The sequence below is a fragment of the Berghia stephanieae genome, chromosome 7 (genome assembly GCF_034508935.2).
Source record: "Berghia stephanieae isolate SIO BIC M18660-M18661 chromosome 7, UCSD_Bste_1.3, whole genome shotgun sequence".
In the NCBI taxonomy this organism is placed as follows: domain Eukaryota; kingdom Metazoa; phylum Mollusca; class Gastropoda; order Nudibranchia; family Aeolidiidae; genus Berghia; species Berghia stephanieae.
In genome coordinates this window covers 36671873-36686205 of record NC_088366.1, presented here as the reverse complement: position 1 = coordinate 36686205, position 14333 = coordinate 36671873, and the positions used below count along the sequence as shown (strand labels likewise).

Genomic DNA, 14333 nt, shown 5'->3' with positions numbered 1-14333 from the left:
AGGAATGCAGAGGCATCGTGGAGAAAATCGGGCCTTGAGATTGACCGGCTGATATATATAGCAAAAAAGCATAAGTATAAACGGACCTGCAAAAGAGCAAAAAGAAACTATTATAACACGAAACTATCATCAGTGAGGGACACTAAGGAATTTTTATCTGTTTCAAAGGAACCTTTAGGGGAAGAAAAGGGCATGTGTCTACCCACTAATATCCCGGTAGAAAAGCAGCCGGATGCATTTTCAGATTTCTTTTCGGGAAAAATATCGAAAATTCGGAACAATTTGGACCTCGTGCAAAATGAAGATATAAATTTCCACCCTTTTTCGGGTTCACAGGGATTCTCTTGTTTTAAAGAAACAACCGAAGAAGAGATTTCTAAAATAATTTGTTCATCTTCCTCGAAGTCATGTGATTTAGATCCTTTACCAACTAATATTTTGAAATTATGTCTTCCTGAATTGATACCTTGCATAACTTATATTATAAACCAGTCACTTATCTCAGGACAAGTCCAAGATATCTATAACCATGCAATTGTAAAGCCTCTCATAAAAAAGCAAAATCTCGATGTAAATGACCTTAGTAACTACCGTCACGTCTCAAATCTGCCATTTCTTTCTAAAATCCTTGAAAAAGTTGTACTCAGACGTCTTTCACAACATCTCCATGAAAACAATCCATGGGAAAAATTTCAGTCAGCTTATCGTTCTTACCACAGCACAGAAACTGCTCTGTGTTGTGTTGCGAGTGATTTGCTTGATGTTTCAGATAAAGGTTCTGTTTCTCTTCTGACATTGTTAGACCTTTCGGCGGCGTTTGATACTATTGATCACGGTATTCTCATTAAACGACTTAATATAACTTTGGCTTGTCTGTGACTGTCTTGCAGTGGTTTGAATCTTATTTAGATGGCAGAAAGCAACAGGTTATGATTTTAGATAAACTTTCTCGTCAACATACATTGTCTTTTGGTGTTCCTCAAGGCTCTGTTTTGGGTCCAATTCTTTTTGTTTTGTATACTTCTCCATTATCTGATGTCATCACTGGTCATGGGCTGCGCTATCATCTCTATGCAGATGATACGCAACTTTATGCTACTGATAAAACTAAAAATCTCGAAAATATTGTGAAACGTGTGGAAGAATGTGTGACGGATGTGAAAGAGTGGATGGATGCAAACAAGTTGAAAATGAATGAGTCTAAAACAGAAGTGATGATTGTGGGAAATAGAGGGCAGTTGAAGGTGAATGATGGTCTTGAGGTGTTGATTGGGGGTGAAAAGATCAAAGTTTCAAAGACTGTGAAAAATGTGGGTGTCTATTTTGATTCAGAAATGAGAATGTCAGCTCACATTTCTGCTCTCTGTAAATCTTTATACTTTCAATTGAAGAAAATCAGTTCGATCCGTCAGTATATTGCAATGGGAACATGTAAAACATTGTGTGTTTCCCTCATTTTTTCGAAACTAGATTATTGTAACTCCCTGCTTGTCAACTTGCCTCAGGCTTCTATTAAACAATTACAACTACTGCAAAACAGTGCAGCAAGATTAGTTTTTGGCAAAAAAAAAAAAGTTGATCATGCAACCCCTTTGTTGGCCTCTCTCCACTGGTTGCCCATTGAAAAGCGCACATATTACAAAGCAGCGTGTCTTGTTTATAAGTGTTTGACTGGTATAGCACCGGCATATCTCACAGATCACGTGGTCATGTGTAAATTTGAAAATTACACTTTAAGATCATGTAATGACCAAACGAAAATTTCGGAAAAAAGATCAAGAACAAAATTTGGTGATAGATCGTTTGCTTGTTTCGGCCCCAAGATTTGGAATGAACTACCACGTGGTCTGAGGGAGTGCAAGTCTTTACCTACCTTTAAAAAGAATCTCAAGACACATTTTTACTGCATTTGTTTTTATTGACTCTATGAATCCTTGATTTGGCTATGAATTTATTTTTTTTCACTTAAAATTTATATTTATATTGTAAAGTGCCCAGAGCTTGTGTTTTACACGAGAATGAGCTCTATATAAATGTGTATTATTATTATTATTATTATTATTATTATTGTTATTATTATTAGTATTATTATTATTAATGCTACTACTACTACTACTACTACTACTACTACTACTACTACTACTACTACTACTACTACTACTACTACTACTACTACTACTAATACTACTACTAATACTATTACAGCTGCTACGACTACTACTACTACTACTACTACTACTACTACTACTACTACTACTACTACTACTACTACTACTACTAGTACTACTACTACTACTACTACTACTACTACTACTACTACTACTACTACTACTACTATTACTATAATAATAATAATAATAATAATAATAATAATAATAATAATAATAATAATAATATAATAATAATAATAATAATAATAATAATAATAATAATGGGAAAAACAATCAATTATTTTTTCAAAAGGAAGAAAAACACCCTTCCGAAAAAAAAAGAACAAACAAAGAAAAACAACAAACAAACGAGAGAAAAAAAAAGAAAAAAACCCCCAGAAAACAAAACATATACAAAACAAAACAGCAGAATCTACTGACATACAGGTCGCGCTTAATAATAACTTACTGGTAATATTATAATAATATGATATAAAGCTTATAGGGCCAAAATAGGCTAAGCCCTTTAAATGCCCATGACCCGTTACCATGTCAACATAGCAAATCAATTCCTAATTTTTTAGCCATAAACATTTTAATCTAATTTTAATTTGATTTGCAAGAGTCACGCAAACCGATCTTTTAAAAAAAAGTGCCAGGTACATTAAACATCATATAACTGCAGTATTAAATTTTAGCAATGACGCAAACAAATGCAAACACAATCAAATGATAATTATATAAAAATTGACAATATAAAATATGCACGTTTTTCATCATAATCAAACGTCAATTGGTATATTGATGCTAGCAAAACAAAACAAACAAAAAATCATAATAGAAAAAAAAACATTAAAAAAAAAAAACATTTACCGCATAAAAACATCGACCCGAACGATATCAAATGTTACAAAAATCAGTATTTACATGTCATTCATCATAATCAAACATCAAATGGGACAGTTCTTTGTCAACGCCATTTTTAACAGAATTGACTGTTTTTGAGGTTTATTGTGTCAAATTTTAAGTTTGTTCCAGAAGTTGACAGTTCTAAAAATAAATGAATTTTTTCTAATATTGAAGAACAACCCTCCAGGTATATTTTGCATTTATCTCCAATAGTGAATTTAACATGAGAAAATCTAAAAAAGTCTCCTGCAGGGACATTATACTCATTATGAAAAATATTGTACCTATGTATAAGATCTTCTCGATAGCGCCTTTAGATGCTGTGCGATTGGCTCATAAACTCACAGCATTGCCATCCGGAAATATAACGGACCAACACACAAAACTATGTGTAATCTTGGTAGTTTATAGTCTGGTTGATACAGTTTAGTGAGAAATACTCATAAACGTGGATGGCATCTTCAATCTATCTATACTTAAGAGACGGGTGTTGAAATGCCCTTAACCTGTCAGCATAAGAAAAGGTAATTCTGTTAGTAATCTGGTGGCTCTTCTCTGAACCTTTTCTAAAGTAATGGATTGACGTTTAAAAAGTGGGCTCCAAATACTATAACCATATTCTAAAACAGTATGTACATTGGTTTTGTATAAAGTAAAAATGTGTTTGCGTCTCGGTACATCTAGATAAATAATCGGAGACATTATGATCATATAGAAATTTAGATCCATCGTTAACGGTTAAAAGTTTAAATTAATATCGATAATAAAAGTCACTCACTGTAGCCAATGGCTGAGCTAATAAAAAGAAGTGCAGCAACCACAGTTACCCATCCAGTCGCCATCTTAGTTGGTGTAGGCAGAGCGCAAATATGTTTCAATCCCTCTCCGCTGTCGTCTTTGTAGAGGATTCTGCAACCTCTTATCTTGTTGATTTACCTTTCTCCGGACATCCTTTTGCTTCATTTCATTTGTTGTGCCCCACACGGCAAGGATTGTCACGATTTGTCCTCAGCCAGTTTGCATCTTTCCCACGGTTACATTTTTATAATCTACAAGACTGAAAAGTCTTGACGCCGCTCTTGTATTTTCAAAACTATAATAGATATGAAATTGACAATATATATGAAATTGACAAAAGTATCAAAACAAAGCTTAGTTTATGTTCTTTCTGTTTTAAATTTCAACAGTCACCGTTCCTATCCACCAAAGAAGCCAAATTGCGCATCAGTTATTGCATCGCGCCAAGAGGAATTCATGTGGCAAATTTCGACACCACTGAGTCACATCCGCCTGCGACTTGCATTCATTATCGAAATTTGCCCCTTTGAGCTGTCTCAAAGTCTTAATGAAAGGAAAGAGTTCACACACACACACACACACACACACACACACACACACACATATATATATATATATATATATATTATATATAATATATTATATATATATATATATATATATATATATATATATATATATTATATATATATATATATGTAATTTTCATACCATTTTTTGCCGAGACGAATCGTTTCTGGTTTTTCCTTTAATTCACACTTGGTGATAGATCGAGTGTGAATTAAAGGAAAAACACAGAAACGAGTCGTCTCGGCAAAATGTGAGTGAAAATTTACATTATATTGCTCTAACCACCATTATCGAGCACTTTCGTACTACAAGTACCACACAACACTCATAAATTATATATATATATATATATATATATATATATATATATATATATATATATATATATAATATATATATATATATATACATACATACACACACACACACACATTATTTTAAGTTGTTATGACAAGAGACGTGAGGTCATTCCTGTTTGACAAAGTGATAAGTCAAGGAAAACAAATTAAATTATCTTTCTGAGAATTTTCTAGATCCTTGTTGACACCTGTCACTTGTTACAGTGAAAAAATTGCCTTCCTTATAGAAACGAATTCCACGCGGTGAATGCCCCGGTCGGGCCTGACTCATTTTTTAAATTACTATTTTTTTCTTCTTGTATGTTTCTTTCTGGCACGGTTTCATTTCATATATTTTCAGATTTTTATCTGACACCAGTGCCTGCTCCCCAATTGGTCACTTTAGTAAAGTTATGTTTCATGTGTTTCGAATTGCGTTACTCATACAGTGTAGTTATATTTGTCTAGTATTTTCTAGAGCTACTTACATTCTTCTCATTTCATCTGTCAGTCACCATCTCCTCCCCCATATGTCCTATAAAAGCCTTTACATGTCCCTTCTTGCCCCCCCCCCCCCCCCCCCCAAAAAAAAATTATTTACATTTACATTTGAAACACCGAGAAAAGGCGATTAAGGGAATGATTCAAATAGGGATCATATATGCACCTAGATTCCAAGAGGCACGCTATCGGGTACCTACCTATTTCGAGAAACACCAAAAAGTCTCATCAGAATAGCATAGGGGACAGGATACCCCTAAGAGAACACAAACAAACCATAAATATTATATATATATATATTGTAATAATTATGAATATATATTATATTGTATATTCCAAAAAAATGTAACGGCACATACCAGAGAGATGATTTTCAATAAAAAAAAATATCATCTCCCAAAACATATATAAAAATAACTATATATAAATAAAATATTTGAATTACTATTGACTCCTACAAATCTGTTTCATGCCTTTTACTTTGGGCAATCAAAGGGGAGTGAAATCGTTCTTGTTGTTACTATAAATATTTATAATTGTGTGTTGTTTCATACCTCCTGTGATGTTTTGGTGATGAGATTATCATGTGATGTTTTGCTTCCTCCCAGCCAAAGACTGGCCAGGACTAAGACAAAACTTAAGTAAGCTCATTCCAAGACAAAGACAGAAAACATGTTGGAAAACAGCATAGGGGGATAGAAGACTCATTAAGTGACCCCTTTACCCAAACAAAAAGCCCACCTTGTCATATTGTTTTATTAATAGTATGTAGCTTTGCATTGTTGGTTACAAAAACGTTACCATGTCAGAAATAGGTATGGTGATATTGTGATTATAAATCCGATGTTTGTTTGTTTTTAAGGGTTTTACGGCGCTTGCAACACATTTAGGTTATATCAGCGCCAGTAAAAAGGAAGAAAATGGGATAGTAAAAAGTTCTAGAATTACAATTAAAGCACCCAAGAGAAAGTAAGACATAGGGGAACTGGAAACAGATAGGGATCAGATGTAGATTCCAAGAACATACCACCAATGAATTTAGTTTGAGATCACCTATAAGTCTCATCCGGACACAAGTACAAAATCCAACAAAGAGGAATACACTCAAATGCTTACATCATGCATTAAAAACATAACAAATATTACAAAATTACCCATAAACATACTAACTATGCATTTGACTGTTTCCCTCCCAGCCAGGACTCCGACACGGGCCAGGAAAAAACCAAGTAATCTCATTCCAAGACAAAGACAGAAAGCATGTTGGATAACAGATATAAGGGGATAGAAGACACAGTATGTACCTCCCTGCCCGATATGGGAGGTCAGGATCCTCACCCAGTATAAATCCGAATTACGAAGTTTTCATTAAACATTTTGTTGCTTTTTTAATATTTTTATAATATATATAAATATATATATATAATATATACATCATTGTTTGTAGCTTAACAAGAAAGAATTAATGGGCGCTCCCATCTATTGTCGTCCAATCTTCATTCAATTGTATTGTCTTGATATTTCAAGAAATTTCTCCTTTGGTCTTGGTCTGGCCTATTTAATAGCTCTCATAAGTCATGGTAGCTCTCCATTCCATATCATTTCATTTTAAACGATTTTTGGAGTTACAGTCATTCATAGATGAAGGATATTTTGTTGGTCAACAATTTTCAGAGACATTAAAGAGCTCAAATTAAAACATATCTTTGACAATAAATACATACTTACTAAACAGGCTTAAGGCCATGGACCGTACGTATAAGTATTTGACAAAAGTTAAATTAACATCTTAAATAAAGCAGATAGAAAAATAAAAGAAAAAACCAGCCTTCCTCTTTTGCGAATCGAACCTCAGAACTCTTTTCTGCTTTGTCTAGCACTATTTTAAAACCTTTTTAGATTTTAACACATGTGCATATTGCCACAGTTTCCCCTCAATATTTTCAAGATTTACTTTTTATATTGTTTGCGTTGATGACTAAAGAAGAACCTAAGCCGGAAATATTCATTACAGCGTACTTCTAAAAATAATTGAGATGTCACATGTTTGGTCACAAAAAAAGTTCGACTATCTAGACTAATTTTAGCTGCTTTCTAAGTATTATCTTAGATCTTTGAAAGCTATATTTATATTACTGGCTTATGGGGAGAGTATTACAACAACAAAAATCACATTAGTTTCTCGTACAGCTACAATGTCCACAGTGCTTAAAATATATTCAGTATATCAATCACATTCTTTACTATTATGATTCTTTAATGTTTCCACGATGGTATATCCTGACTGGACGTGCAGATACCTGGATGAAGAAGGGTTTTCAATCTGAAACCTTCCATGTTAAGTATTTTGCTCTTTTTGTTTTTGAAGAGGTTACATTCATTTTTGCTAAATACATTTTCCCCCATTTGTGGTTTTCATATAAATATTTTTTTTTTTTAAAACCAAGCTGAACTTCAATCATTCGATGTAGAATTTTTTATTCAATAAGCATAGATACAGTGTAAAAAAAAAAAAAAAGAAATTGATAATGAAGTACAAATGCAGTATCATTATTTTTATCTACGTATTAACCACAACAACGAATGCTGCAAGAAATACAATAATAACTTACTGAGTTAAAAAAAAAAACAGAAAAACAAAACAAAAAAACAAAGCAAAAAAACAAAAACAACCTCAAAAATACAAAAAAACATCAATTAACTTCTCTTACAAAACAGATCGCATCTAACCCGGTTGTGATAAGATAAATCCTTATCTTTTAGAACCAGAAAGACTTTAAACAGTTACTTATTCTTTTTTAATTTAAAAACAAAGCTAGTGGAAAACTAAAATTCCACGACAACCGTATGCTAATACTAACCGATTAGGCCACATAGTCTTAAGTTTAGGTCGTTCTGCTTAAACAACCTTATCAATTCTACTAATACGATTTTTTTCCGGATAAGATAATCGTTATGCCATTGTGTAATTCTCAAACTTATTGCTTGTTTTTATGGGTTTTACGACACGTTTATGTCATTTCAGCGCCAGTAAAAGGGAAGAAAATAGGGTAGTAAAAAATTTCTAGATTTACAAGAAAAAGTAAGACAAAGGGAACTGGTTCAACTAGGGCACAGAAGTAGATTCCAAGAGCAAACTATCAGTGTAACTTAGTTTGAGATCAACTAAATGTCTCATCCAGACGCAAGAACAGGATCACACACAGAGAAATTCACTCAAATATTTGCATAATATTTTCAAAACAGAAAATAAGGCAGTACACTACAGAGAGATGACTTACAAGTAAAAACAAACAATATCATCTCTCTAAACTAATGTGTACAGATACATTTGAGTGTTTCCTTTTCTGACTCAGCCAGGACCAGGACAAAACCAAGAAATCTCATTCCAAGACAAAGACGGGAAGCAACTTGTAAAATGATATGGGGGGGGGGGGGGGGGGGGGTGCATAGATGACACAGTAACAGTGATCGCCTCGTCTACCGTGGAAGATCAAAATACATAATTTGAATTTCTTTGTTTAAAATAATATCATCGCTACAGTATCAAATTCTTAATAAATAACTTGATAATAATTTTCTATTCCTAGAATTTCGTGAAGAAGAAAAAATAGAGTCAAGAAAACCACTCCTCATAAAATATACTTTTTATAATATCAAAACTTCCATGAGAAAAAGGATAGGTAAAAAATGTATAAGGGTAAAATAAAGGAAAAAAATCTGAAAGCAGCAATATCTTAGCTGAAAAATCCAAAATCCTCAAAAAATATGATGGTTCATACGAATCTACAAAAATGGCAGGAATGAAGGTGGCAGTATCTCCATTCTATGTATAATATTAACACTAGCAGACATTCTAGTACAACTAGTGTTGATCATAGTTCGTATGGCGAGCAGTTAATCGAATAACACCATTTGGAATGTTGAAAAATAAAATGCTAACATGTTCAGAAATAACAAACTTTGGTATAATCTTAACATAAACACTTTTATCATATTCAAAACCAAGGTTTAAAAAGTATACAGATTCCAACACACACACACACACACACACACACACACAATTACTACAGAAAAAATATCAAGAAACGATAACATATCAAACAATCTGTAAAATATTGTTTCAAGCTCAATCAACTCCCCAGTCCATTTAGACAATTCATCTCATTGACAATGCAAACAATAACATCCAAATCATTCTTTACTTATTTTCAAGATGGAAAACAAAATCTTTTATAACAATTATAACCCCAAAAATATGATAATGGTAATTTTTATCCTCTTCCCCTAACCTCAACAACAACCCTGGCCAAAAGCTGGCAAGTTAAAAGCACATATACGAGGGTGAGTCAAAAAGTAATGGGACAAATGTAATACTGAGTTCATTTCTTTTTCATGTGACATTATATTAGGTTCAATTGAACTTATACATGTACTCTTTAAACTAAAATATGAAAATTTTAATTGCCAAATTTTGAAAAAGTAATAGCAGTTCAAAATGGCTGCCCCCACGAACGTCTGCCAGTGACAGGAAGCTGTCATTGAATTTCTTGTTTTCGCAGAAGAAACCTCGAGTAACATTTTTAAACGCCTTGAGAAAGTTTATAAAATTCAGGCATTTTGTAAATACACTATTTTTAGGTGGGTTGAAGGTATATCTTGTCATTTAGAAGAAAATGAGATGCAATACAACACCTAACCTGAAACCCCCTCAACCATGGCTTTGTCTTGTGATGGTCACTGTCCAAGCAGTGTCATCTCAGTGAATGAAATAAAGACAAAAGCATTGATCAGACCTGATAGAAGATAGCAGGCACAAATAGACATTGAAGCGACTGAAAGCAAGAATTTGTCAAGTTAGACCGGATTTGGAGATGGAACAAGTACTGTTTCTTCAAGAAAATGTCCTTCCACACAAGTTCAAGGACAATGGAGGTAATCACAGCATTTGGATGGACAACACTGTTTAATCCTCCTTATTCACCAGACTTGGCACCTTCGGACTTTCATCTTTTTGGTCCACTGAAGGAGGCATTGTTTGTTTGTTTGTTTTTAAGGGTTTTACGGTGCTTGAAACACACTTAGGTCATATCAGTGCCAGTAAAAAGGAAGAAAATTGGATAGTAAAAACATACTAGATATACAATTTAATGAACTTGAGACATTTAGGTTATATTAGCGCCAGTGAAAACGAAGAAAATGGGATAGTAAAAAGTTCTAGAATTACAATTAAAGCACCCAAGAAAAAGCAAGACAAAGGGGAACTAGGAACAAATAGGGATCAGATGTAGATTCCAAGAGCATACCACCAATGTACTTAGTTTGAGATCACCTATAAGTCTCATCCGGACACAAGCACAAAATCCAACAGAGAGGAATACACTCAAATGCTTACATTATACACTAAAAATAACAAATATATTAATACATAACAGAGAGATGATTTACAAGGAAAAAAATATCATCTCCCAAAACAATAACTATGCATTTGACTGTTTCCCTCCCAGCCAAGAATCCAGCAGGGCCAGGATAAAACCAAGTAACCTCATTCCAAGACAAAGACAGAAAGCATGTAGGAAAACAGATATAAGGGGATAGAGGACACAGTATGGACCTCCCTGCCCGCTATGGGAGGTAAGGATCCCCACCCAGGGAACAGACTTAGATTCCAAGAGCATACTATCAGTGTTCTTAGTTTGAGACCACCTATAAGTTTCACCCATAAACCAGCACCTGATCCCCTAAGAAGTATACACTCAAATGTTTACAATCGTAATTAAAAAAAAAAAAAATAACAGTACATAACATAGAGATTATCTACAAGGAAAAAAATTATCATCTCCCAAAACTGTAACTATACATTCGACTGTTTCCCTCCCAGCCAAGGACTCTGGCCAGGGTCAGGACAAAACTAAGTAATCTCATTCCAAGACAAAGACAGCAATTGGAAAACAGATGTAGGGGGATAAAAGACACAGCAAGTACCTCCCTGCCCACTATGGGAGGTCGGAAACCCCACCCAGGACGGAGGCATTGAGGGGATATCGCTTTGAAGATGATGAAGAAGCAAGACGGAAGTGAGAAATTCAGTCAACTCAGTTTTATGACGGGATACATGGCCTTACAAAAAGCTGGACTGTAGCTATTGAGAGAGTCGGAGACTATGTTGAGAAGTAGCATTCTACTGGCTAATGCCAAGCTTTAAATTGAGGTATGATGCAAGGTATTCATTCAATTTGTTTTAAAATAGTAAGCAAAGTCCCATTACTTTTTGACTCACCCTCATACATTGATATAGGAACGTGGAAGTAACATTACATACAATAATGCTAATAGACAATCAATAAATTAATAATTTGGATTTCCTTTGCTTTTGCTTTAAAATACTTTTTCTCTTGTATCATAGCACAAAATTTACCATCATTTTGTACTTTTTACAAAAATATAACTATGGAAGTGGTGATTTCCATATCAAAATCTGATATCCTTTTACATTGACTTCATGGTAATTGAAATAAGCTTTATTTATTAGAGCATAGATTTCTGGTTTTCATTAACATTAGGAAATAATCACAATATCTGTCATATTGAAATCAAAAAGTTACCTCCAGCTATTGTATCCCGTGGATTATTTAGTGCCAGTAAAAAGGGTGATGATTGATAAATGAAATCTATAATTGGCTGAAAATGCATTAACGCTCATGTAAAGTCTCAAAAGAACTTAATGTGGAAATCATGGCAAAGTCACAACAAATGTTGTTTTGTTTTTTTTTAATGGTAAACAACACTTTTTTAAATACAATTCTCATTGAACAAATTGGGCGGTAGTTTGTTTTTTTTGGTTCTTATTTTTTCCAAAAGTTGAAAGAGAAAAAAAAAAGAAAGGTAGAAAAAAAAACCCAAAAATACCAGGAGAGCCCTTTGTAACATTTGACTTAATAATGACAACAAAATAAATATACAGAGTGGTATGGACATCTCAAATTCTAGGAAATCAAGTTGACATCTTAATTTCCCGTTAAAACAATCATTGATTGAGTTTGGGTTGACTCTAGCCCGATATCAAATCTTACCATTTTCACCAAGGTAGCATTAACAGTGATGCAACTAAGGTTTCCATTGGTACGACTGTTCTCTGTGAACATGGCATACATATATATATGTGTGTGTGTGTTTGTTTTTTTAAAGGGCTTTACAGCCTTTGCAACACATTACGGTAATTTCAGCGCCAGTTAAAATAAAGAAAATGGGATAGTAAAAACATTCTAGATGTGCAATCAAAAGGACTTGAGGAAAAAATAAGACAAAAGGCAATGGTTCAAATAGGGAACAGACTTAGATTCCAAGAGCATACTATCAGTGTTCTTAGTTTGAGACCACCTGTAAGTTTCACCCATAAACCAGCACCTGATCCCCTAAGAAGTATACACTCAAATGTTTACAATCGTACATTTAAAAAATAAAAAAATAACAGTACATAACATAGAGATTATCTACAAGGAAAAAAATTATCATCTCCCAAAACTATAACTATACATTTGACTGTTTCCCTCCCAGCCAAGGACTCCGGTCAGAATCTGGACAAAAGCAAGTTATCTCATTCCAATTCCAAGAGAGAAAGCAATTGGAGAACAGACAGATACAAGGAGATAAAAGACACAGCAAGTGTCCCTGCCCACTATGGGAGGTCGGGAACCCCACCCTGTATGTGTGTGTGTGTGTGTGTGTGTGTGTGTATGAACATGTGCATGTTAGTCTGACATATTTGGGATATCCATAATGCACTGCAATAGTCAATAACTACATATATTAAAATTCAAACATAACAATAAATGGGCATGAAGCAAGTAAAATATTGACAACAAATGGTATGATGACTACAAAAGTGGTAAAGCTCTGAGAGATGGGGAAAGTAGAATGATGATTTTCACAACACTGATTCAAAAATGAAGACTTGTAAGATGCAATACCAAAATTCGGTTATTTATTAACCAATTAACTGCTGCACTGTGGAATAATCTCGTATTTAAAAATTTGGCCATAAAACCTGTCCTTCGCAGAGTCCAGGTTTTGCCCAGATGCCTGTCATTTAAATCGATCGATTTATACGGGCTGAGTTTTCTGGCCAAATTCTTAAATACGAGTTTTCCATAGTACGACAGTTAACTGGTTAAAAGTGTGACTCTGACAACAAATATTCTTAGAAGTGTAATAGCACTTGTGACACTTAAAGGTCATACAGCAGCGCCGGGGAAGAAGACAAAGGGAAAATCATATGATATAATTCAAATATTTAAAATGACAAGACCAAACAAGGGCCTATGAGGAAATTTTAAAAAGTGAACTTATTTATTTGTTTCTGTTTGTGGTAGCTTTATGGCAATTGTAGCAGAACATTTCAGTAAAAAGGAAATTGTTCTTATATTTGCCAAGTCTATGATCTCTATACAACTGCATAGAGAACCAAATTTCTTAACAACACTCCAATGTTTTGATGTCAAAAAATTTCAAAAATATTCTTCCCATCTCATATAATATTGTCAACTATTTATTGTTGCATGTCTGAAATTCCTCAAACGCCTTTAATTTCCCGCTCTAAAGTACAGAGGACTTGGAGGTAATCATATTCAGCTCCACAAAATAGTTCAAAAGATTGACAATAAACATTCATGCCCGTTTTTCAAATATGCAATTTTGACATCAACAAGAGTTTTCAAGATCTTTAAAGAATGGGGTTCAACGTCTATACATGCCCAATTTTTTTAATTTTCAGAAACATAGATATTTAAAACTCTCTCCACTTCTGTTCAAGAAATGCAAGGAATATTAACATCTTCAAGAACTGTAGTGACAAAGAATTAGTTCACCTTAGGTTTGTTTGTTTGTTTTTATTTTTAAGGGTTTTACGGCACTTGCAACATATTAAGATCATATCAGCGCCAGTAAAAAGGAAGAAAACGGGATAGTAAAAAGTTCTAGAATTACAATTAAAGCACAAAAGAAAAGGCAAGACAAAGGGGAATAGGTTCAAATAGGGAACAGATGTAGATTCCAAGAGCACACAGTC

General features: G+C 33.7%; 1 protein-coding gene across 1 annotated transcript in view; it reads right to left on the bottom strand.

Moving 5' to 3' along the window:
- LOC144976540 (uncharacterized) overlaps positions 1–4035 on the bottom strand; it is a 31198-nt gene extending 27163 nt beyond the window's left edge. The window contains exon 1 of the mRNA XM_078920835.1: positions 3838–4035. Coding sequence (XP_078776961.1) covers positions 3838–3901 — 64 coding nt within the window. The 5' untranslated portion in view covers positions 3902–4035. The remainder of the gene's footprint in view (positions 1–3837) is intronic.
- Between the last annotated feature and the right edge of the window lie 10298 nt (positions 4036–14333).